The 26,402-nt window shown below is 43.0% G+C and overlaps 1 protein-coding gene across 1 annotated transcript in view; it reads right to left on the reverse strand.

Annotated features, from left to right (window-relative positions):
* Positions 1-785: 785 nt before the first annotated feature.
* The window catches only part of SYN2 (synapsin II), a 354,597-nt gene continuing 328,980 nt past the window's right edge, over positions 786-26,402 (reverse strand). Inside the window, exons 11-13 of the mRNA XM_053292837.1 lie at positions 13,341-13,401; positions 8,116-8,359; positions 786-1,712 (exon numbers count right to left, since the gene is read on the reverse strand). Of these exons, the coding sequence (XP_053148812.1) occupies positions 1,577-1,712; positions 8,116-8,359; positions 13,341-13,401 (441 nt within the window). The 3' untranslated portion in view covers positions 786-1,576. The remainder of the gene's footprint in view (positions 1,713-8,115; positions 8,360-13,340; positions 13,402-26,402) is intronic.

The raw sequence follows: 26,402 nt of genomic DNA on the forward strand, positions 1-26,402 counted from the left end.
TCTGCCTTTTGAAAAGGCAGATGAGCAGGGCTTTGAAAAGGCAGAGTGGGTCAAGCAGGATGGAGGAGGAGGAGGAGGAGGAGGAGGAGGGCAGTGAGGGTAGTTGACACACATGCACCACTACCAAATGATGGAGCAGCAGGCCAGAGGAGGCAACTAGAGGTGTCAGGTTGGTGCAGTTTGAATCTGCCACCTGAAGCAATAATCTCACTTGGCCTCATTAGCAAGCAAGCCCTGCTGATCACAGGCTGCATTTGGCTTGGTGGGGCATACCTTGTATAAATCTGCCATATCATATGACAGGACAGTGACATCCACGATCTCAACGGTCGAGAAACTGAAAAGATTTCAGTTTTGCAGAGAATGGACCTTTCTCCATCTGTGAACAGGCAAATTAGGATTTGTCAGTAAGGTGCTTCAGTATAGCCTGGACTAATGGGCATCTCATGTTCTATAATCCCATGCTGAGTGCAATCATTTCCATAGTCCATAGAAATGGATATGCATTTCCATAGGCAAATATTCAACTCTTTAACTGTAGAGTATATTCAGATTCACTATAGGTAATTCTATGCTCCTGTGATCTCCATTTACAGGGTCAGTTCTCAAATGCATCATTTAGAAGGGTTTCTGACATGCATTCTGCTGCAGAGATAAGTTCTTTCTGGTGGATAGATGTGAGGCTGTTTTGAAATAAGGGAAGCAAGAGCAATAATGCTTTGGAACTTGTTCTGGCTGTGTGTTAGAAAAATCAATACCACTGTGAATACACACCCTGCAGAAGATTGCTTACAGCCAGGCATAGCGCTCTGCATTTATTAGAAGGTTACATGGAAGTATGGGTAACATGAGGTCATGCATGGTAATTTACAAATCAAAGTTCACAAGAGTGAATAGTTGTACAATAGTTGAGTTGTACAATTTGAGTTGAGTTGTACAAGAGTTAATAGTTGTACAAGTAAGGATACAATAAGTATAGATACATCGCTCTATAACATTGGTTCATCTTAGGGTTTGTTTTGAACAGCACATCAGAATGCTACATTCAAGTGATGGAAAGCTTGCTAAAGGAAGAAAATGGCTTTAGGTGAAAGAAGGCTGATGGGAAACACCAGTGTGAAGATCTGTGGCAAGAAAGGAGGTTTAAAAGACTGTACACTTGCAGAACAAAACACCTAAAACAAACAGACATGCAGGGGATTGAGTACTGGAGTTAAGTACAGGGAGGAAAAACTCACAACATAATGAAGTATGGCTATAATGATTTCACAAAGGAGAGTCCAAGGCAAATGATCTAGTGCATTAAACAGTAAGGCCACAATATCACAGTTGACGAGGACTTTAAGCATTCTGCTGTATAGCTTTTCCTCTTGGCTTTTTTAAAAGTTGATTTTTAAATATGGAATACCTGAATTGTATCTCATTGCAGTCTCTTTTTAAAGATTTCAACATATTGCTTAATACAACATTGGAAACAACAAAGGAGGATCATTCACAAGGAATTTATGTTTGCAAGACAATGTTCACAGTAGACTTTCCAACGCATTACAGACACACAAAACTAAGCCCTATATGGCTAATCTGAAAAGAGACTGGCAAAGGATTTCCTCAAGTTTCGGATCGTTTCTGCTTTTGCTTCATCCTCATTCACAGATGATCGGAAGAAGGACGATTCTGTGAAGCTGAAGGCATTGGTCAGAGACTGTGATTTGCTGCAAGACAAAAAAAGAAACCCACACAAAAACACAAAACCCACAATATTGTTTGCATGTTGGAAGAATCTATAGAATATGTATCAATACTGTTTATTGTTAGTTACAGATGAAGCCACCCTTGGGAATTCCATTTCTAATTTCATGTAATGGGAACAGGAGACACACACACACACCCCGCCCGCTGCTAACTCTCTTTTCCCAGTCAGCATTGTAGCTCTGAACACCTATTTGGGGCAGTGGACTCCGTCAGAGTTAATCAGACTGATATGTCTTCAGCAGCATATGCATGATCCTGCAGGACCCTTGCCCCTATGCTACACAATATAGTGTGATACATGGGGGAGTGCAACAGAAATTCACATGTATTGTGCATCAGAGCACACATGGAGTTCTGGATCAGTGTGCTCAATGTTCCATTCTGGATCTTCTAGCCTAGTCCCAGAATGGGACTTGACATAATCATGTATAGAGGGAAATAAACCCTACTGATTGCAGTCCTGGAGCCCTAGTTTAATGCCTAACTCACATTAGTTTTGATGGGAATATGAGGCGCAAAAGGAACTCAAAGGTAAGTTCGACTAAGATCAAGAGAACTCACTTCCTAGCATGATTAGGATCTGAGCCAAACATCTTTAGTTTTCTCTGGACTGAACCCAAATCCAGATTGTAGTCAAGAGCAAATAGCTGTTGGCTTTAATGATTCCGGATAGCACCCCAAAACATTCCCTTTAGTTCTGTAGTCCTCAACCTTCTCTTAACTCAGCAAGACTGGACTGAACTTCTAGTAGCAAAAAGTCTAATGTCTTATTTATCCAATAACTTCTAAAGCTGGTGGAAGGAAAGGGCTGTAAGGGTGTACTTCCTATACCATGCCTAAGCATGAGGCGACAATGCATATTCTAAGCTGCTTTCAATTCACACCTTTTGTTGAAAGTCAGAGCAAGCAGTTTTGGGTCTTTTATTTCAATTGTGCTTGTGTTTGATATTCACTGAAAGGAGGGGGTGGTAACGCAAAGTAGGACTTCATTTGATTAGTAACACAAAAATAAATGGCCTAATTAAATATTTATTCACAGGCTGATAACTTGCATGCACATGTTGAGCAAGAGCATGTGGGTGAGGATGCAAGGCACGTACATGCCAATGCAGAGGGTACAGTTAATCCTATTGGCAATTTGGTGTTTCTCTCTCTCTCCCCTTCCCTGGAAATTGAATTAAGAAATGGAATAAGTCTCTGATTCAGGCAAAGAGCCCTACAGGAAAGCACGATGGCACATCAAAATAATCATGTTTTTAAGTGCTTAGAAATGTGCCATGCTAGAAAAGATATGGTTAGAATGGGACACACTTATCCTCCTTGGGAGGGCAATATCCCAAGCCACAACATGATGGTGGCACTTCCAAGGGCATTCACTGCACATTGACTTAGTTGTTTAGGCTTGGGAGGTAAATATAGACTTTTTAAAAAGGCTGAATTTGAATAATGCAAGTTTGGATTCCATCTGAAAGCAAAGGAATTAATAAATGGGGAAACTGAAAGGTTTTCTGTTTCCATAAGAATGCTTCTGGTTCAATGTTCCACTATAGTTAAACTTTCAGATGGTAATTTATAGTCATTAATCTGGAACCAGATAAATCATTATCTTGTATGTGCAGCATCCAGACGAAATTCGTCACCACTCTTTGAAATGAAGTCATGACTGGTAAACCCCTCCTCTATTCTACCAAAGACAACCACAGGGCTCTGTGGTTGCCAGGAGTCGACACCGACTCGACGGCACTTTACTTTAACTTTCCACATTAATTTCAATGGTGCTTAGTCATGACTAGATAGTCTGGATGCTTTCCTCTTTTTTTTTTTTTTTAAAGGATTTTTTGTCCAGGCGAACTGGTTATAAAACAATGAGAGACTGGGAAATAATATTCATTTAGGGATTCTGTTGCTAGGCTGGTCCCTCTCCATCTTTGACTCTGTGTGTTCCATCTCATTAGGGATAAATTAGGGCCAAATGACATGTGTGGTGAGCTCAGTTTTTCTTTCGTCAACAGCAGCTGGATTGGGTCCCCAACAGACTAGGGCCATTGCAGTGGGGTTAGGAGAGCTTTAACCCAATTCCTCTCTGTGGTCTCAGTCTGACAATTTGCCCTGCAAGAAATGTCTGCTGGAGTCAATGGAAGCTCTTTCTCCAGGATAAATTGACAGACCAGGGTCCCTATGGATTGGACTGAAGGGTGTGGTTAAACCCCCATATATACCTCCTGATCTACGGAAGCCCTTGATTTGGCTCCTGTTGACTAAAGAAAAACTAAGGCTCTCTGGGCTATTAACACTTTAATGTCACAAACAGTTTGACCGTTACTTAGGAAACAATCAATGGATAGGATGTCCTGCAGATTTTTTAAAAATGTAAAAGCAGCTGCAGGCGTGGCTTCAGATTCAAACTATGGCACTGGGGAAAATGGAGTGAATGAGAAAAGAAAGTGTGGGGAGGAAAATGACACAGCACCAAAAAGCCAAGACCAACAAAAAAAGAAAAGAAAAGAAAAAGGAAGGGCTGCTGGGAGTGGGGCGGGGGAGATTCCCAAGGGTGCTGAATGAGTATTGATACATGGTTTATTCAATATTGTTTGATGTGTTTTGAGCATAAAATGCTCTTCTTCAGAGGCAATTGTACGTTCTCTTATCTTTCTGGGGATTATATCCCACACCAGGGCACTTTCCAGACTAGCTGCTCAACAGCAGCATAATGCCGTTGTTTAGGCAAGTGGCATTGAAAACGTAAACAGCAGGGGAAGCAGTCTTGCACAGAGGTGTATCTAGGGAAAATAGCGCCTAGGGCAAGCACTGAAATTGCGCCCCCTGTCCGACATCTGAAACCCATCTTTCAGATAACTTTACCACAATATCAGCTGAAAAATACAAGTCTGAAGGTCACATACAAGTCACATATCTGAATATGTAGCCCCTTCGGAGGGCTTCCTAAAGGCCATGGGGGGGGTCTGCAAAGGTTCCCTTCCCCCCACTGGCCTCTAGGGTCTCACAGGGACCATTTGAGCATGTGCGGTGTCCATTAAAATTTTTTTTTAAAAAAAATGGCCACTGAAAACAAAATGGCTGCAGCGCATGCTCAAATGGCCTCTGTGAGGCCTGGCATGGCCTAAGGTCTCACAGAGGCCATTTGAGCATGCACGGTGGCCATTTTGTTTTTGGCAGCCATTTAAAAAAAATTAATTTTAAAAAATGGCGCCCCCTTCAAGTGGCGCCCGGGGCATGTGCCCTGCCTGCTCTACCCTAGATATGCCCCTGGTCTCACAGCAACTAACAACCCAAAAAACCAGCAACTTTCTTATGCCAGATATATGGCATCCTAGCTCTATATTGCAGCGATCAAATTTGAGACAAGGCATTGGCAATGTGAACGGCACTCTGCTGTCCACGTTGGGAGTGCGGTGTCACAACGCAGGAAGTGTGGAAGCACACTTCTGAGATACATCCTGACCCCGTTGCAGGGTCTAATCTGGAAAGTGCCCAGTAGGAATATGAGATAAGCCTGCTGGTGTGGGATATAATCCCCAGCAAGATATTAGCAATTACCTCTGAAGAAGAGCATTTTATGCTCAAAATGCATCAGGAATTATTGAATAAATCATTGATCAATATTTATTCTGCACCCTTGGGAATCCCTCCTCTTTTTTGTCTTGGAAGCATGGGGGTTAACCCTTTTTGGCCATTCTTTTTTCCTGATTTAAACCTCTCCTCCTTTGCCATTTGCTTCATGGGGAGAAAAATATAGGTACCATACAGGTTAAATAATATTTAAATAAGTTTCTAATTTAGTTTAGTTTTAGTCTGGTTTACATGGATAGTTGGTTAGTCTGTCATCACAAAGATTTGGTTGGTTTGTATATTGGAATGCCACATTCCTTGCCCATTGACTTTGGATTCAATGATCTGTGTAATTAAGGACTGTCCTTGGATACTGAAGGATGTGAGGATGCCTGGCTTGGTCAGGTAGTGTAAAGCTGAGACCTGGCCACATGACAAAATGGAAACATCTCCTATAGTTAGCAGTTAACCCCTGCTAACTGAGCTTCCATTGTTCTTATTCTGTCCTCTCCCCCTCTTCAGCAAATAGGCACCTTTTAAAGTGGTGATTCTCTTATATTTAGCAGTGGGAGAGCAACTGGCCCTATACAACCCCGGTTCAGCATCCCTCCAGTGGTTGTTGCTGGTGTCTACATTATGGGTTTTCTGTCCCCCCACCCCCGTGAGCATGTTGGGACAGAGAACTACCTTGTCTGTCTAAACTGCTTTGAGACCTTTTCTTGAAAAGTGGTATTTGTAGTAGTAGGTGGAAGGAGAGATATTAAAAAAAAGTCATTCTCATGACCAAAATAGGGGTGGGGAAGGCGGGGGGGGAGGCAGGGATGGACCTACCTCCCCCCCCCCCCCAACAATCATTGCAGTCCTCTTTGGCATACTGGCACACACCCACCCAATCTGCTCTGAGCAGTGTGGATCGCTGGAAGCCGGGATTCATTTTCCTGGCCAGCAGGAATCACACAGGGCACAGAGCAATAAGTGTGGTGCCTTAAGGGATTTCCCCATGAGTCGGGTGCAATAGATGCCCGACTCAGTGTATGCACATGATCCCGGCTTGCTTGCACTCTCTAACCCAGGTAAAAGCCCGGGTTAAAAAGTCAGGCTTGCCACGGAAGCAGCACCGGGATCGGCCTTGATTCCAGTGGTGCACATGAGCTGCCCCTTCCCAGGTAGGGCTGCCCTAACCTAGTTAGGGCTGCTCATGAGCACAGCCTCAGTATCTTTATAGATATGGCTGCGTACACTACACATCTGTGCAAAGTGTGCCATCTAACCTCAGCCAAAGACATTTCTTTCTAAGAATTCCAAGCAAACAACTTTTTTGCCCTCGGAAAAGAAAATGAGATGTGTAGGTGATTTCTCCTTGAACCTTAGAAGCTGCAGCAGCACTGGGATGGCTAATGGTGTCCCCAGATTATTTGGTTATCTCAACAGTCCTCATGGATAATTCTTCTCTCTCTCTCTTTCTGTCATTGGCTACCTGCAGCCATTTAGGAATTCCTTATGGTTAGAGTGCCTAGAAGACAGGAAGTACAGGAGGCTTGTCTTTAGGATGATTTCTATTTATAGAACTCTTTTCAATGCATAAGTTCTCAAAGCAGGTTACGTGGGTATGATGATGGAGACCTTGTGCTGGTGTTGCTATCAGTTTTTAATGCTGATTATAAACAAAACTCCTTCACAAAGATCTCGTACTGCTTCTCTTGGCAGCTGCCAGCATGGAGGCAACAAAATATTGGAAACTGGTAAAGGGTTTCACAACATCAGAATGGTTAGGTAGGGTTTGGCGAAATTTTTCTATCTGAAAAATTTACTCATCAAAGAAGACTAGTTAATTGTATTCTAGAACAAGACCTATTTATGGTAACATGGCATCTTTTCATTCAACACACAGAGCATCCTTCTGCCTATGGAAGACTATTCTTTCATAAATAAAATATATGTGAGACCATTCTGTTTCCCTCTTATTCTTTATTAGTATTACTGTCAGCAAGGCTTGTTACATTTCTTTTAAAGACAGCTTGTATCCTAGCATTTGCTTATTTGGATTATTATACTGATCTATTGTTTTTTATTTGCTATTATTCACTAATGAAAATACAAAAAAAATACATTTGTGTGCTTTTTAGCTCTGAATAAGAAAACCAACACAGGCAATTATTGGGGGGGGGGGGAACCGAACCAAAAAGTATGTAACTAAAATAACATGATATTTAACTTCTTCCAAGTGCAGATTATGGGTGTCTCTAATGCAGGATTTGGATGTGTTAAGTACAACTCTAGATATGGAGTGTGACTTGTGCATTAAAAGTTCAGATAGCGCAGAAAAATATTTTGATGGGAAAAACCCTACTAGCACGGTTGCACTGGCCCTCTAGGCCATTAGATCTTTTTTTAAAAAACTGAAGTTCTGTTGTCTGAGTAGCAAAAGGTTGAAAGTTGAAGCAGATAAGGCTTCCTTTTTTTTTAAACTGCACAGCTGTCTTTGGACAGCACAACCAAGCATGAATCAGTGTCTTTTGAGGAGCTGGAGATGGCAAAATAAGATGACACATTCTCAGATCTGGCCTCATGAGCAGAATTATGCATGTATTGCATGAAATGTTGCCCTTTCAGCTCTTCCTGCATTGATCAGCCTGTGTCTAATTTTGTTCCAGGTTAAAGCAAATGCCACTAGAAATGGGGACAGTTTCAGTTTCCCACCACACAAGGAATTTGTACAGGTCATACCCAAAACTCCCTGGCAAAATGAATCAATACATACTGAGAGTGTGGAGAAGAAAGCAAAAGTCTTACTTCAGCTGGGGATGTGACTGAGGCTTCTGTGGTGGAGCTGGTGAAGACTCGGTCTCTGTTTCTGCTGGAAGCCCGGCACTTGAAGGACCTTGAGCCTGGGCACGTGAGGGCTGAGTTGCAGGGCCAGGTGGACGCGGTGGCAGGGAACTCGAGGGCTTTGCTGACTGCCCTGGAGGAAACATGCGCTGTGGTTGCAATGGCTCCTGGATTTGTGATTGCATTCCTTGGGGTTGCACTGGGCCCCCTAGGTTCAGCACAAGAAAAACTTCATAATGTATCAGTAATGTTGTACTAGCTCTTATATCCAACACTTAAATATACACACCTGGAACCAATAAAGTTCAGTGTTATTAGGATGGCTAGCCATTATTAACCACAGATTTGCATACATGGAAAACTTGTGAACTTCCACACCAATATTGAAGCAGTTTAAGAAAAGGTATCGCTTGAGCAGCCACATCCGGGATTAAGAGGGCAATTACTATCTTGACCAAACTACATTAATCAGAACATTTCCCCATCCAATTTTGAACTTGGGCTGAACGCTTTTCCAAGTTCCTCAATTGCAAACTGAATGAAATGGGGTTATACCTGGGAGGGACCTAACTATTACGACTTACGTTTCATAGTCTAAACTAAGGCACTGTTGCTCATTATAATATCAGCCCAAGCTTCTTATCTTCTTCCTACATTTCAAGCAGGTTAGGGGTTGCTTAGTTTAACATGTTATCTAAAGGCATGTATACCTGCAGTGGCTATCGCAAGGAGCAGTCTGTCTGAAAAACATGAAGCCTGCACAGCTTAAGCAGTAGCCAGCAGCCACTGTCAGGAAGCAAACATATTCAGAGCTTGGAGCATTAGCCCAGCGTAGCAGCACCATACTGACCAAGGAAGCAATTCACCTAGACTGAAATGGGGGTGTCTCTTGAGTACATCGCTTCAGTTGTCTGCTCTTCTTTTATAAAGTTAGAATTCAGTTAAAGATTTGACTTTAACTACAGCCCTGTCTGTTGCCCAGTTCAATTTGTTCTGGAGCCAATTTAGTCCCAGTGGAGCCCAAAAGATCCAACAGCTGACTCTAAAGTAAGCTGACTTAGTTTGATCTTAAGACTAAGAGCAAACTACAAATGAATGCTTTGGGATAAGTTGTCTCTTCTTCTGTACCACCACAGATATGAAACCAGCATTGCAGAATGTTGTGAAATTTGTTGGCTAGGATCTTAAGGACTATGAAACTAGCTTCATGAGTCTAAGGGGACTTCAGACTCTATTTTTCCTAGACATCAGCACTGCCCCATGGCATACTGGGGAATTTCAGAAGCAACTTGTGATATGGCATGGGGGCCAACTGTTGAGGGGAGGGAAGAGAAGTTTCACATCCCACGGGGCTAGCAGAAAGCCCTTCTGCAAGTTTATTCAGCACTTTCGATCCCAGCTCTTGCCAGCTATGGGCTTTCCCATTCACTTCAGTGTAGGGGGCAGCTCTGGACAGCCAGGGGCTGCAGCTGGAGAACTGTCTCTTCCACTGAAGCAACAGAGCAGCCTAGCCATGGAAGTGTTCCATGTATGCAGCCGAATGCACACGGTGCACTGGATTGGGAAGAGAGGCGGGGACAGTGTTTGCATATGGCAGACAGTGCAGCTAATGCAGGTTTATAGGACCAAACTGTACAACATTTCCCTTCAGAAGGAAACGATGCTTTTCTCGTCTCAATATACTGCCAGAAAGAAAGGAAATATTAGCATTATACAAGTTAGGCAGACAGGCTTGTGTGACACATTTTATATTGTGAAATCAACTCAGCTGATTATCAGCCTTTTAGAAAGATGCTGCATCATCAGTCTGTTGGGCTTTCTAGCTGAAAATGAACTCGGAAAGAACTCATTCAACACAAGCATTGTGCTTTATCTAGTGACCATATGGTGTTTCCATGGGGAGGCTTATGATGAATTCAGATTGCAAAATCTGTTTGATTTCATGTCACCTTTAAATGTATCCTATCCAGATAATGAAACTTCTAGCTGACTTAGAAAGCCAGATAGAATTATAAAACTGAATGTGGGGCAGTCCTGTTATTCTGTTTTTTTAATCGTGAGAATTTAAAATACACTGTCAATCAATAATTTTTTAAAGGGAAATGCTGTGTAGGATTTCTTGTTTTCTCTTTCAAGGTCAAGTGTACATAAATGGAATTGTTTGGGGAAAATGCTTCAAGCAGAACAGTCACGTTCTTTCAGGACAGCAAAGAGGTTTCTAGCCAGTTTTCTACATGCTGCTTCCGTCTATCACTTGTCTGTGTAGCTTTAAAACACCATAAAGTATTATTTACAGCCATAGTCCTGTTCATGCGGCATGGCATGAAATGGGAAGGTATGGAGGAGTGTTGGAATAGCACCCTCTGATCTCACCTACGAGCTACAAGCACTCAACAGAATTTGTGAACAGATCCGAAGTGTGTAAAAGCTGAATGAGTGACCTGGAACTGGCCATGGCCGCCATGCCAATGTGAGTACTATTTGTATGCATATAGGGCCTGTTCACAAGCTCTAGTGAACTGATGTAAGTCAGGGCCAGCTATCCTGATTCCAACCTCTTTCCGACATGTTCCCTGTGTAGGCCATCTCATGCCAACAGGGCTGGTGTGTTTTTCTACAGTATGCCCAAGATTGGGAAGTTATACTTTCAACAGAATGAAAAACCTGATATTTTTCAATTGGGGCCATTTTGTAAAAGAAGATGGTAGTAGCTTGGTTTTGTATCCTAAACAAATCCTAAACAAACAAATAGACATTCTTTGATTTCTTAGTTTTGCTCCACTGAGTATAATCCCCCCCCCCGCATTTGGGTTTGAAGGCTTGAATGCCAGAAACTATACACTGAAGACAGATGTAACTTTTTTTTATTGCACATTAAGCTGTACAAGATATTCCACAAAATATATACTGCAGTCACACTTCAACATTTGCTCACTTTCTTGCAGCTGGTTTAGTACAAAAAGGCAACAATAATTAAAAAAAAACTTTTACAAAAAAAGAAGGGGAAAAAAAAACCAAAACAAACAAACACCAACCCCCACCCCCAGAACATTAATCCTATACTTAAAATATCAGTTCCCTATTTCCCACAATATTGCACCTAAGCATGCTAGCATGCAGAGAGACGTTTTGGCTTGCTGCTTATCTGTGGTATGCAGTAACAGGTGTGTGCCTTCCTAAGACCGTTTGTAATAAATGCACTGAAGATGCCAATCGTTTCTCTGTGGTCTGTGCACACACTCTCACACCCACCCACACAGAGCTCATAAACTACGCACAAAAGCATCTGTAAATACTCGGACTATTACATGCAACAGAACACTCATGGCTTGATATTAATGGCATTCATTCAACAGGTTCGTTTCTTCATCCCAAGGTAGGATGCTGTTTTGTTCCCCTGGATTATGATGTGTACAGAAAAGGTGAATTTGATGCTGAAGGGAATACACACACTCTACACAACCAAAATCATCAGTGTGACTATCAATAGGTTACTAACCAGAAACAATTACCATGGAAGCAGAATGTTCTTCTCATAATCGGCTGAAAAAGGGCAGCAAACAGTGGCATGCCCTGTTAGCACTGAAATTGCCAATCAAAAGCAGGTTGAAATTCTCAGCTTACTAGCCTGAATTAAACATAAAAACAGCCACTTGGTAACAGCTACACTTTTTTGTTGGCAGTGTTTGCAGGGAAAATAAAACCAGGCTTTAACATTGTTTTACAAGAAAACAAACTTGTTTGTATTAAGTTAGGGAGCGCTATTTATCTTGGTATGAGATTCTAATTGACAAAATACATTCCTTTACCAACTACTTCTACAATATGCTTGAGTAGTGCACCTAACATTCATAGGCTAGATTTTCTGTAACTACTTAACTGCCTGCCTGGATATTGCTTGTAACAGTATGCACATAGCCATTGGTTATGTGACAGTCAATAAGCAATTATGGCTATAAGAAAGTTTGGCAAAGTAAAACCTCCCAGGTCACCTTGCTTTATTATTTACACACACTTGAGTCACAGGTATGCCAATGTAAGCCTGAAGTCCTTTAATTCCTCATAGGCCATCCAGAGACATATGGATCCATATTTTGTTGCTCATGCTCAACAAGATAAATCAGAACATGTTTGCATTGCCTTGTGTCTTAATTACTTGGCTGATTTAGAAAAACACAGCCGCATGCCGAGTCCATGAGCTATGTTTTTTTTTTAAACCAGCGGAGTGGCTAGCCCAATATTTGGAAAAGGTGATGATTAATCGTGCAAGGCTTGTATTGACCTTGTTGACTTCCTCCATCAAACATCTGTAGCTTACCTGAATTTTGTAGATAAGGAATTTCGGGTAAACACTTGATTTAGTTTTGTACAAGACCAGATGACTACTTCATAAACCACCAAATAAACTATCTCATTGAACTTAAATACATTCAGTACCCTTACAATTGTATTAATATTGCACATAAGTGGCCTATTTTAATAGCACTGAGGCTAATAATTTAATGCAGTATTTTTTTAAAGCCTGCATTGAAAATACATAATATTTAAATATTATTGGAAATAATTTGTATATATTTTATAGGAAATAACTAAAATAAAAACACTAGTTTTTATCTTATCAGCAAGTATAAACTCAAGACTATAAAATTAGAAAAGAAACAACGCCTCATTCAGCATACTACTAAATGAGACTTTGAAAATACTAGAATCCCTTTCTACATCAATCATGCACTTTTTAAAAACAAGTATAACACACATACTTGCAGAGTTAAGCAAAAGTACTTAAATCTCAACCTGGGCTGGTTAGTCTTTTTACCCCACAATATAGAATACTTCAAAAATACTGTCTAACCATCCATAATATACAGCCGCGCTGGACTCAGTAGAGGCACAATTCTTGTACACTGTTGACAACAGCCCTGAATCACAATTTATACAGAGAAACGTAAGTAAGCATTACAACACAAACATGAACAAATAAACAACCAGACAGTATAGTTGACACTGCATAGAAAAAACACAGTCCAGGTCAGCACTGAAACAATGCAAAACTGCACAAAAACTGGTATTGTTTGATGCCTTTTTTTTTTTTTGGCTTTAACCCCTGCTTTTAGTCTCAATTTAAGTAGCCTGGACTTGTTTTGGTCCTACTGCAACGCCATTACAGTCGAGAATGTACTGTAAACAACCTTGAGGAGGTGGTCGCTGGGGTGGGACTTTGTTTGGTTCTGGCTCCTTAAGCGATCCACTCTGCAAGATAAAAATAAAAAGCAAAACAAAAGCAACAGATGTTAAAAGGACAACAGTCAAAATAACTGAGGAGAAAGTCCTTCTTGCTGTTAGAAGACTACATTATAGAACTTTTTTTCAAGTAGAAGTCATCTCTCTGCTGAAACTAGGCCTGCATGCATTTGCTTGGGAACTTCAGATCTCCAAAACTTGTGCCCCACGAAGCCAAATGCTTAGATCATTGTACATAGTTGGTGGAGTACAGTTCTGTTGGATAGCAGCTAGTCATATAGTGGTGCATGTTGACAGTTCCAGAGGAAATGGGTTAATAGCCTAAATGCCACGTTCCTGTGCTCCTCCAGTGAGTACGAACCAAGGAAACAGAATTAAATGCTCTTTGGCATGGCTGTGTAGCAGAGCAGAGATATCCTAAGCATTTAATGAAAGCTTGTTAAAGTCTTATCTCTCTCCTGGGCCATTTCTACATGAGACACAGGAAGTGAGCATGGTCCTATATCCACCCTGAGAGCAATAACTGGGGAAGAGCTTCAGCCTTTTAAAAGGGTTAAGACCAGGCCTGCACAACATCTGGCCTGTGGGCACATCTGGCTCGCAGACAGCCCACAGGGCTTCCCCTCTCCACCACTGTTTCTCCTTCCACTGCTGCTTGCTGTACTGCTGCACATCCAGCTGGCTCCTGGGTGGCAGGAAAGAGGAAGCTCCCCATTTGGGGCTTTCTTCTTCCTGCGGCCCAAGATTTGCTTGGCTATGGAGCAGCATGGGGAGAAGGAGGAAAGCCCAAATGGCAGTTTTCTCCTTCCACTACGGCCAGATTTGGCAGCATATGAAGGACACTCATGCCTTCCTTCCGCTGCCCGAGTCACCATTTACTGAATGGGGAGCTTCTTCTTCCCGCCACCCAGGAGCCGGCTGGATGTTTTACCACTGGCCCCTGGTGGCGCAGTGGTAAAACTGCCGCCCTGTAACCAGAAGGTTACAAGTTCGATCCTGACCAGAAGGTTACAAGTTCGATCCTGACCAGGGGCTCAAGGTTGACTCAGCCTTCCATCCTTCCGAGGTCGGTAAAATGAGTACCCAGAATGTTGGGGGCAATATGCTAAATCATTGTAAACCGCTTAGAGAGCTCCGGCTATAGAGCGGTATATAAATGTAAGTGCTATTGCTATTGCTATTGCTATGTGCAGTGAGCAACAATGGAGGGGGAAGGTGACAGAGGGAGGGAAGCCCCGAGGGCCAGCAAAAATGTGCCCGCAGGCTGGATACGGCCCACAGGCCATATGTTGTGCAGGCCTGGTCTTACCTCTTTCATAAGGAAAAGAGCTCCCCAAAGGGAGCTTCTTCCTTCCCGCCACCCAGGAGTTGGCTGGATGTGGACTAGTGCAATGAGAGGCAGCTGCAACAGTGGTGCGGAAACGGTGGCAGCGGTGGTGGTGGTGGGAATGGCAGCGAAAAAAGGAAGTCAGCAACGAGAGGCATCTCCACAACCAGGAGAAGGGTTTAAAAATAAACCTAGGCCCACTCTCCCAGAGTTATGCTGGGGCCTTCTGCATAAAAGCAGGGCCTCCGTCACAACTACAGACCTGTCTCTGAACTACTGCAATGTGTGCATGTGTGTGTGCATAGAGAGAACTTTAATAACCATTAAGTATTTTTTAAATTATTTTTTAAAATTTCAATCCAATAAACAATGTCTTGAAAACTTACTGCAGCCCCCACACACCAAGTCATGGTTGGTTTTGGCCCACTGGAGCATTTGAGTTGTGATCCCTGGTTTGGACCTCATGACAATCAAACCCAGAGACTATTCACACATGTGTGCAAAACTGTGCTAAGGGAGCCCAACCAGGTTTTGCACGCGCACATGAACCACTGGGATCAGGCCAATCTTGGCGGCAACACAGCGGCAAAAAGAAAAAGAAAAAGAAAGTAAATAGCCACCCAGTAAAATGAGGTTAAAGGAGTGAGTGCTTCCTTAACCTTTTTGCTCTTCTGCAGCCGCGGCTGCCAGACTGCAGGGAGCCTGGGGATGGGAGGGCAGATCCCCATGATGCATCGCGCACTCGTGCAATGCTTCATGGCATTTCCAGGGGGTGAGATGACACATCCCGGCCCTCGGCCCTCCCTGCTGTCTGGGTGTGCAGGGAATCATCTAGGAGCACAGGGAGTGTGCCCAGCAATGCGGCATGGATCATCTGTGGGAAAGGTAAGTCTAACCTGCCTTCCCTGCAGCCCACTCTAGAGCCCTTCTCACTAATGGTGAGAAGAGGCTCCTAGTCAGACAGGAGGAGGAGACAATCAGGTTAGGAACTGGGATAAGTGGATGGTTTATGACTGCTAACTTGCTCCATCCCTTTTGAGAGGTTTTTCCCCTGCTTTGTGTATTCTACAACAGGTATCTTTATTGAGAGAGCTTAATAAAGCTGTTTCTAGTACTCTGTGGATCGTTCTGCTGGTTCACTCACTGGTTTGGATGTCTTCCACCTTTCCTCTCCAGCTCTGCGGTATGCCTGGAGACCTGCTCATTATAGGTTAGGGAGGGGGCAGATTACAAGGCCATGAAGTGAACAAGCATAGGAGCCATGCCTGTCTCTTCCGCTGCACTGGGAAATTGAAAGGTTCTACAGTGTCTAGATGATGAGGTGGCAGCCTTACTGAAAACCAACATTTGACTCACCTAAGCCATCTTTGTTCAGATACTTCATGGTTGCTTCTCTAAACAGGTATGGCAGCCCCAACTATCCCCCCCTCCCCAGAAGACTACTCGCACTATGAGTATGTATGTATATAGAGGTTAAATTCAGGTTATAACTGTATCTATATGAAAAGAACATCAAAGAAGTTGGAAAAAATCTAGCCTTAGATTCAGGTAAATATGGTAAGCTGGTGCACTGTCGCAGAAGGGCTCACAATCTAAAAAGAAACAGCAACCACGTCTGGAGGGATGCGGTGCTGGGGTTGGATAAAGCCAGTTGTTCTCCCCCTTCTTCATATAAAGAGAATCACCCTTTTAATAGGTGCTTCTTGGCTCAGTTAGCAGGGGTCATGCATAATTCATCATATAGGGAAAGGAATACTTTCTTCTCACTTCCTGAAACATACCTGAAGAAATGAGACATTTGTAAGGCAGGCTCGTATAAAAAATAAGAACATGTGCCAGTTTTCTCTGATAGAGAGTTTCATTTCTGTGGCACTCATTCATTTCACGGATTTCTGCCTATTCTGGTCTGGGGCCTGACATTCTCTCTCTGCCGGATGATGTCTGCTTAGGCAGCCATTTGAACATAGGGTTCTTGTAGAGGACTGAGGGAAACAGGTAATTAGCTGGATATGAACACATTTGAAATTGTGAGACAGGGAAACTGAGGGACTAATTACATTTAACAAGTGTCCCTCCAATTTAATGAATATCCCATGTTTAAAACATTTACTAAGCAAACAGATCTGCAACCTAAGCTTAATATAGCCAGGAAATGCCTTTGCCTTAAATTAGGCTTCCCAGTGTGTTAGCTCGCACTTCCTGTTCACTGCATTTCCTCAAATACATGCTTTGTTTAAGCATTTTGTGAACTTAATAGCCCTTGCACACTTTCCTACGGATGCACTTGCTGCTTGCTAATCAGTGATTGCAGTTCCCCACTTGTATCAGCCACAGAGCTTGTTCTTTACAAACATCCATCAGAACGTGCAAAAACCTCATCGCAATCAGACAGCAACATTACTACCTTTGCTGACTAGGCTATCTACCCTGGCTATCTACCCTGTACCTTCAGCACATATCTGAAGGTATATACCAAGTAACTGAATTAGTACAACCGGTTTTTAAGGTCACAGCTTTTGTTCAGACAGTTTTAATTTTCCCAAGATGAATGATTTCCCTTTCAAGCATGTGCCTATTGGGCAGATAGGAAATTGGATCCTTCCAATTGGATCCTTCCAAGCAGTTTGGAAATTGGATCCTTCTAAATTTCAAGATGATTGGCTATACTTCAGCCAAGACCTCTGAAGAAATCCAGCACTCTTTCAAAACAGTCTATCCCTGAAACGCACCATGCCATTATACACTAATCCTAGGCAAAACTCTGTTGGCACAAAATGGGGTTGTATCAATGGACTGCCATGCTTGTCAAGGGCAGGGGAGGACTGCTCCTGCTATGCAGCCAGTCATTTACAATCTCATTATAAATGTGCCTGTAGGTGGATTGTTTTATAATCCAGCTCTGCCATGTCCCAGGAATAGGAAGAACCGACTGGTTCTGATTAATGATTACTAACTGGCGTAACAGATGGCTTCAAAGTCATAATAACGTCAAACTGCATCCTGACATGAGAAAAATGTCACAGACTCAAGAGCTTCCAAGCTTGTGTAGTCAAGGGCTGAATACAATAGTATCTGAATTAAAAGGCACACTGGGACTCCACTGGGGTACAGCAGTGGTACTTCTAGCACACTTTTTTGAAGTATTCTGACATGATATCCAATTTAGCTACCTACAGAAGATCTAAAAGGAGTCCCAAATACCCCAAGAGGACCAATACAGAGTACTGCATGCCTGTTGAATACTTTCTGAAGGGGAGAAAGCTAGCCATGAGACCTTCTTAATGCTGTTCCTTCATGCCCAGGCTGACAAAATGACTCCAGTTTACTGATTTGAGCTGACTAAATGAGGCCTGGGAGGGTAAACTATTCTTCTCACGTCTAAATGCAGCTGGCCTCATGTTAATGATGTATTTACATCCACTCCTGACATTTGCAGAAAGTATTCTAGTTCTGCCAAGCCTCTCTCTTCAATACCAATGCTGTGTTTGAATTAAGCAGGATCATGATGATGACTGGAGCTGCCCATATTCCTAATGGTCTCTTCCTGTGACCGACCTCCTGAGACATCAGCCTAAGGCACCTACACGGCTGTACTCTGTGGCTTGGAACTGATGCAACATGAGGGGCACCCGTTCTCTCCTGCATTGAATAGCTCCCTGCAGCAGCTATAGAGCCTATTTCAGATGACTCAGAAGCAGGGGCGTAACTACTATTAGGCAAGGGGAGGCGGCTGCTTGGGGGCCCCCACGCCTCAAGGGGCCCCCCAGAGGCAAGTCACATGTGAAGTGTGCATGTGTGTATCAGCGAGGGGCCTGTTTTAAAATTTTGTCTCTGGGCCCACTCCAGCCTTGTTACGCCCCTGCTCAGAAGTCAGAGGACAGAATTTCCTTGGAAAACAAGACAAAATTGAATTCCCCCACTCCCACAAGCCTTGGCGTTGGAGTCTCCCAGGCTTGTGGTAGTGGGGAACTTCGATGTTCACTTTGGGACCAATTTGTCCAGGGCAGCTCAGGAGTTTATAGCAAGCATGACAACTATGGGCCTATCCCAAGTGGTCCCAGGAATGACGCATATTGCTGGTCACATGCTTAATCTGGTCTTTCATTCTGAAGAGGGTGGTGTTCCGTGAGTGGGGACTCCTGTGATTTCCCCATTGCCATGGATGGACCACCATCTGGTTAAGGCTGGACTCGCAACCACGTGCCACATGGCTTATACTGTCTGGCAGGGAGGTTGTTGTAGATGGCCTGGTAGAGATTATAAATGCTTCTCTGAGGGAGGACAGGATGCCTCCTTGTCTTAAGGAGGCAATTATTAGACCACTTCTGAAGAAGCTTGCCTTGGATCCCTTAGAGTTAAGCAATTACAGGCCTGTCTCCAACTTTCCATGGCTGGGCAAGGTGATTGAGAAGGTGATGGCCTCCCAGCTCCAGGCGGTCTTGGAGGAAACTGACAAACTGGCTTTTGGGCGGGCTATGCGATGCAGACTATGTTGATCGACTTGATGGATGATCTCCACTTGGGAATTGACAGAAGCAGTGTGACTCTGTTGGTCCGTTTGGATCTCTCGGCTGCTTTCGATACTATTGACCATAGTATCCTTCTGGAATGTCTGAGGGGATTGGGGGTGGGAGGCACTGCTTTTCAGTGGCTTTGGTCCTACCTCACAGGCAGATTCCAGATGGTGTCTCTTGGAGACTGTTGTTCTTCAAAACCTGAACTTTCGTATGGTGTCCCTCTGGACTCCATATCGTCTCCGATGTTGTTTAACATCTACATGAAACTGCTGGGAGAGATCATCAGGAGATTTGGCAGGGTGTTATCAGTATGCTGATGACACCCAAATCTATTTTTCCATGCCAACCTCATCAGGAAATGGCCTAGCTTTTCACAAATGCCTGCCTGGAGGAGGTAATGGGCTGGATGAGGGATAACAAACTGAGGCTGAATCCAGAGTAGACAAAGGTACTTATTGTGCGGGGTTGAAACCTGGGAGACAATTTTGATCTGCCAGACCTGGATGGGGTCACGCTTCCCCGGAAGGAACAGGTACGCTGTCTGGGGGGTGCTTCTAATTCGAACCTCTCCCTGGTGGCCCAGGTTGAGGTGGTGGCCAGAGGTGCATTTTATCAGCTTTAACCAGCTGCGTCCATTTTTTGAGATGAACAACCTCAAAACAGTAGTACATATGCTGGTAACCTTTAGGCTGGATTACTGCAATGCGCTTTATGTGGGGCTGCCTTTGTACACAGTCCGGAAACTGCAGTTCGTCCAGAATGCGGCAGCCAGGTTGGTCTCTGGGTCATCTAGGAGAGACCATATTACTCCTGTCTTGAAAGAACTACACTGGCTGCTGATACGTTTTCAGGCAAAATACAAGGTGCTGGTAATTACCTATAAAGCCCTAAACATCTTAGGCCCAGGGCATTTAAGAGAATGTCTTCTTCGCCATGAGCCCCAGCATCTGGAGAGGTTCATCTGCACTTGCCACCAACTCATCTAGTGGCTACTCAGGAACGGGCCTTCTCCATTGTTGCCCTTGGACTTTGGAACGTGCTCCCTGTTGAAATAAGAGCCTTCTCATCTCTCGCAACTTTTTAAAAGTCACTGAAGAAACATTTATTCACTCAGGCTTTTAATTAGATTTATAGTTTTAATATTTTTAATGTTTTAAATGTTTAAATGTTTTAAATGATTTTAATTGTTAATTGATTTAATATTTTAAATGGTTTTAATTGTAAACCCAGAGTCGCAAGTTTTGGGCAGTATAGAAATATTTCAGATAGATAGATAGATAGATAGATAGATAGATAGATAGATAGATGGATGCCTGCTAGGATTTCTTAGCTGGACTACAGTATGGCCCTAGGTGCTACGTAATAGTAAAGAACAAGACCAACAGACTTTCCAGGTCAATATTATCAGTCCAGCTATAGCCAGATTGAAATATTTCAGAAAATTTAAACAGAATGGATACGTTTGTTGAGGCCCTCTCTTTCCTTCCTAGCTGCCATGGACATCAGTGAGGGAGAATGGCTATTCCATGAAGCCCCTTCTTGTGTGAGGAGTAACTGACTATCCAGACAGTTCTCACGTCACACTAACTAAGCTGAAAGCACATGAAAATGCAATAACTGCCTCCACTTTCCCAGCTTATTCTTCCTTCCACGTTCCTCCTCTTTCTCTGTTGTCTCCCTTGTGTTGATTTTAGAATATAAGCCCACTGGGGTTAGGGAGCTGTTTGCACTTCACTTGCAAAGGGCTGTGTATGTGAATGGCACTATAAAAGAACAATTATTATTGCCTTCAGCATTCCAGGGAAAGCCCAGAATAACCCTTCTAGGGGCCACTGACTTCCATGAAGGTGTCAAGTCCTTTTAAAAAAACTGTTGGCTGTTCAACTGTAGATAATAGATTGCACAGGGCTTCTGTGTATAGTGTGGAAGGCATTTTCTTTTTTATCTTTAAATTTGTTGCCTATTAATTTCACTGGGTGCCCTGTAAGTTGTCATTATTATCATGCTCATGCTCATCTTCTATTATTTATAAAACACCTAATATGCTCAAGGTACTGTGAAGAAATTAAAAAAAAACCCTACATCCCTTCCACAGACTCACAATATTAAATCAAGAAATCAATAACTTTGGAGAAGGGGTTGATAGAGAAAGGGGAACTTTGCCTACAGCGGTCTTATACATATAGGTAAACCATTGTTCCTCATTTACATATCCTTGCCTTCTGTATTCTTCAACATTACTACTTAGCAGTTTCTTTTCTAAGCAGAAGAACCCCAATGGAATTTTACTGTACTTTTTCCTGCAAGAGCCTCATGATTTGCATGCCTATTGTAGTTGGTACATATGAAGAAAATGTTTATCTATGAGATGTCCTTTCTTTGTTCCATAGTTTCTTATAAATGGGATACAAATAGATTAGAGACACTGACCCCCTTCTAGGCTTTTTCATTATTCATAAAGCTCAGCTGTGACAAAATCTAAATTAAAACACAAAGCTATTTATCTCGCTATCATGTAACGGCAGCCCCATCTGCTGGTACATTAAGCCAACAACACATATTTGTATCATGAGTGGTGCTCAAAAAGTTTGTATTCTGGCATATATGAACAATCATATCTATTTCTTCTGATTTTTATTTTTCAGTGTAATTCCCCTTGACTGCAATACATTTGTTCCACTTGTGCTCCAGGACCAATATCCCTCTGGGAAGAAAAGAAAAAACAAAAACCATTGTCCCAATCATCCATCCATCCATCAACAGCAGTCATGACCTCAGAATCACATGAAAATTTTGTCCCACAAAGGTGCTCCTTCATTTCAGGGAAACAAAAGTCATTATTCGCAAGGTATGGAGAATAGGGAGGATATTCAAGTAGTTCAAATCCTGCTTTGTGAATGTCAGCCATTGCAATGTGGGAGGTGTTGCTTGGTGCATTATCTTGAAGGAAAAGAATGCCTCATTGAAACATCCTGTGCCTCTTCAGCTTGATTGACGCACAAAGTTGACCGGTTAGGTTGGCAAAGTAATTGCCGGTAATCGTGGTGCCATGGTCCATGTAGTCAATCATGAGGACACTCTCAGCACCTCCAAAAATGGAAGCCATCCCTTTGCCTCCTGACTTCACAGCACTGAATGTCTTGGGCGGCAGTGACAAGGTATGCTTCCACACCTTGCTTTGCTTTTTGGTCTCAGGATCAATGTGACGGACACATGTTCCATTCATCACAATCCAGGCCCAAAGGTTTTTTGGATCCTGATGTTACATGTCCATATTGGCTGATGACATCTGCAAGTAACATGCCTTTCTTGCTCTGTCCACATTCCTGTGCCGCATCTGGCACTCAACTTTTTCATTTTCAAATTGTCTACCAAGGTGGAATGGATGCTACCAATGGATGCTATCATGCGGGACAGGTAGTATGAGGACTAACCAGGGGAGCTAGGCAGAAGTCAAGGCCAGGTTACAATCCAGGGAGAGATGCCAGGAAGTCAGGTCCAGACAGGGAAATCAGTCTAGTCAAAGCCAGGGTCAGAAGCCAAGAGATCAGGTCTACACAAGAGAAAAGCAAGGAATAGACTGTAAGCTTAGGCAACGATGTTGCTGCAGGAAGGACCGGCATGGGGCAGAGCTACCATTGCATGAATAGGTTCAAAGAAACCAGGCCGCTGCCCTTCGGGGTCACGCCTTGTGCCCCAGCCACACCCCCTGTGTCTGACATCAGATGTGTGGGTGTAGTTTAGCTCGCAAACAGGGCTGTGCAGCTCCGTTTGCGAGAAAAACCGGTCAGTGCTGCATTCACAATGCGGCCAGAGCGGCTTTTCCTGCCTTTGGGCAGCAGCATAGCTGAGGCATGGCTTCAGCTTCTTCCTCTGAGCTAGAGAAGGAATAAGGGGGCAAGGGGGCATCAGGATGAAGGGGAGTGTCCAGAGGAACAGGCTCCCCCAAGTTCTGGAGTGAGGGGCTTTCAAGTCTCACTTCTTCAGCCAGGTCTTCAGAGTCTATCTCAGGCTCAGGGTTTGTCTTTGTTGAAGTGGGGTCAGGCTTGGGCCTGTGTCAGATGAGGGGTGTTCAGATAGAGAGTCCATCTCAAATCAGGAGTCAGGTTTGGGGATCATAACAAGCTCCGCTTGATTCTTTGCCACACCTGAATTCTCTCTGCCACTTCACAACAGTTGAATAGGCTGGCACATTCCCCACCAACATTTGCTGCATATTAGCAAGCTGCTTGGGGCTATTATTATTTCTCCCCCCATTAAGCCATTATACTGGGTAGAACCTAGCAAGTGCCCCACTCATAAGGGGCACTTGCCATAAGCAGTGACCTCTTGAATTTAGAGGTCACCCCAGAGGAACTCGCTTCATCATCTCCCAGCACCACACAAGGTGCACGTGCCACCTCATGCTCCCAGTCTGGTGTACAGAGGTGTGGATGTACAGCTGGCAATCCTGGGCCTATGCATGCTTGATGTTTTCAACATAAGACCTTTTGTAGTATTTTCAGTGCTAGCGGTCACCGCCCCTTTCCTTACTATTAGAAAAGAGAAGTGCCTTTGGGCCTCCATGGCTTCTATGGGCTCAAAGAATAGATTTCCCAGTGGGATAATTGTCCTTGAACAGCACAATTTGTTATTGAGTGGCTAACAATAAAGTTGTTGTTGTTGTTATTGTTGTTGTTTACACAGTCAGACAAGTGTTATTGACTGGTTTGTTTTATCCAGATATCGAGTCCTTCCCAAGGACCTGGGATGGCTGAATTTTATTATCAATGTTGTTGCTGTTATTATTATAGATATTGTTGCAGAATATAGGCTGTTCCCAGTAATGTTGCTTTTTGTAATTGGCTGATGGTGATTTCTGTGGCCCCTATGGTGTTGAGGTGCTCTTCAAGGTGTTTTGAAATTGCACCCAGGGCGCCAATTACCACAGGGATTATTTTGGTCTTCTTCTGTCACGGCCTTTCAATTTCAATTTGTAGATCTTTGTATTTTGTGATTTTTTTCTATTTCTTTTTCTTCTGTTCTGCTATCCCCTGGTATTGCCATTATTATTATTTCTTGTTTACACAGTCAGACAGGTGTTATTGACTGGTTTGTTTTATTCAGACATTGAGTCCTTCCCAAGGACCTGGGATGCCAGAATTTTATTGTCAGTTGTTATAGATATCGTCGCAGAATATAGGCTGTTCCCAGTAAAGCTGCTTTTTGTAATTGGCCGGTGGTGATTTCTGTGGCCCCTATGGGGTTGAGGTGCTCTTCAAGGTCTTTTGGAACTGCACCCAGGGTGCCAATTACCACTGGGATTATTTTGGTCTTTTTCTGCCACAGCCCTTTCAATTTCAATTTGTAGATCTTTGTATTTGGTGATTTTTTTTCTGTTTCTTTTTCTTCTATTCTGCTATCCCCTGGTATTGCTATGTCGATTATTTTGACTTGTTTTTCTTTCTTCTCGACTACAGTTATATCTGGTGTATTGTGTGGCAGATGTTTGTCTGTTTGTAGTCGGAAGTCCCATAATATTTTTACATCTTCATTTTCGACAACTTTTTCAATTTGATGGTCCCACCAATGTTTGGCTACAGGTAGCTTGTATTTTTTGCAGATCTTCCAGTGTATCATCCCTGCTACCTTGTCATACCTTTGTTTGTAGTCAGTGTGTGTGATCTTTTTACAACAGCTGATTAGGTGGTCCACTGTTTCATCTGCTTCTTTACAAAGGCGGCACTTGCTGTTTTTTGTTGACTTTTCTACTTTTGCTCTTATTGCATTTGTTCTTAGTGCCTGTTCTTGCGCAGCCAGTATTAAACCCTCTGTTTCTTTCTTCAAGTTGCCATTCTTAAGCCATTGCCAGGTTTTGGTGATGTCTGATTTTCCACTTATATTGTGCAAATATTGACCATGAAGGGGCTTATTTTTCCATTTTTCTGCTCTGTTCTTGACTTGTTCTTTCTTGTAGGCCTGCTTTGTTTCATTGGTGTTGAATAGTTGTTGTTGTTGTTGTTGTTGTTGTTATTATTATTATTATTATTACAGCTCTGATATGCAAGTGCTGTGGTGGGTGGGAGAGAGTAACTGCTACATCTGCATTTAAGTCTTTGTGGCGAGGGTAGTTGTCCTCTTCCACAAACAGTACTAGGTTTTTAATCACAGATCCTTAAACTTTAGTGCCTGACTCAGGGTTTCCACAGGGTTTTTCTGTTAGACAAATCCAGGAGCATAATTGTCTCACAGACTTTAGGTTCTGGCCGCTAGTAAACAATTTCTCAGCGCATTCTATCAACTCCTGTGCATGTCATAAAACAAGATGTTGCTGATGAACTGATACAAAATATTTTAGACATAAAGATCATATTCTTATGACCAGTGACGTTAGTCTGAGGAGTGGTCAGCTAGAATCCAGAGCTATGCATGCTCCCCAAAACTGACTGTATGGCAGCAGAAATCCTGGTTGAAGGACTGGGAAGTGATTGTGTGCAAGGTGTGATTGTAATTGGATGCTACACTCTGCCACCATATTCAAGTCTGTGATGCTGATGTTGGCTCAGTGCAGGGCCCAACTACAATTGCACCTTGGCTTTCTGCTATTACATGTAGGGTTTTCGGGAGCATGCATGGTTCTCACTCAAAGCTGGCTGCTCCTCTGACTAACTTTACAGATTGTAAGAACATGGCCAAATAGTTCTGTTTGATTATTGAACCCCGTGACTCTTAACTGCATTGATTCAGCTTAGATCTGCTCAGCATATCTGGTTTGTGAAAATATTTCAAGAGGAAACATTGGGATCGTGGTCCACCGGGCACTCCAGCCAGACCTGTACTAGAATCAGAAATGGATAAGCATATCAACACATGTTTTAATTCACTTTGGCTGAATCAGTTTTGCAATTTATCCTATGGCCCTCAATATTCGAGCTCAGGGTTCCCAACCTGTGGTACTGCAGATGTTGCTGAACTACAACTCCCATCATCCTCAGCTACAATTTACTGTGGCTGGGGATAATGGGAGTTATAGTTCAGCAACATCTGGAATAGCACCGGTTGGGAACCCCTGCACTAGCTCAATTGATCTAAAAACAAATCCGTTGTTAAAACGAGAGGGAAGAAACTGATCCCAAATAAACATGAGTGACCACAAGATGGAGCCAAAACCTTAAAGGGAGAAAAGT

This window comes from Hemicordylus capensis, chromosome 2 (genome assembly GCF_027244095.1).
Source record: "Hemicordylus capensis ecotype Gifberg chromosome 2, rHemCap1.1.pri, whole genome shotgun sequence".
NCBI lineage: Eukaryota > Metazoa > Chordata > Lepidosauria > Squamata > Cordylidae > Hemicordylus > Hemicordylus capensis.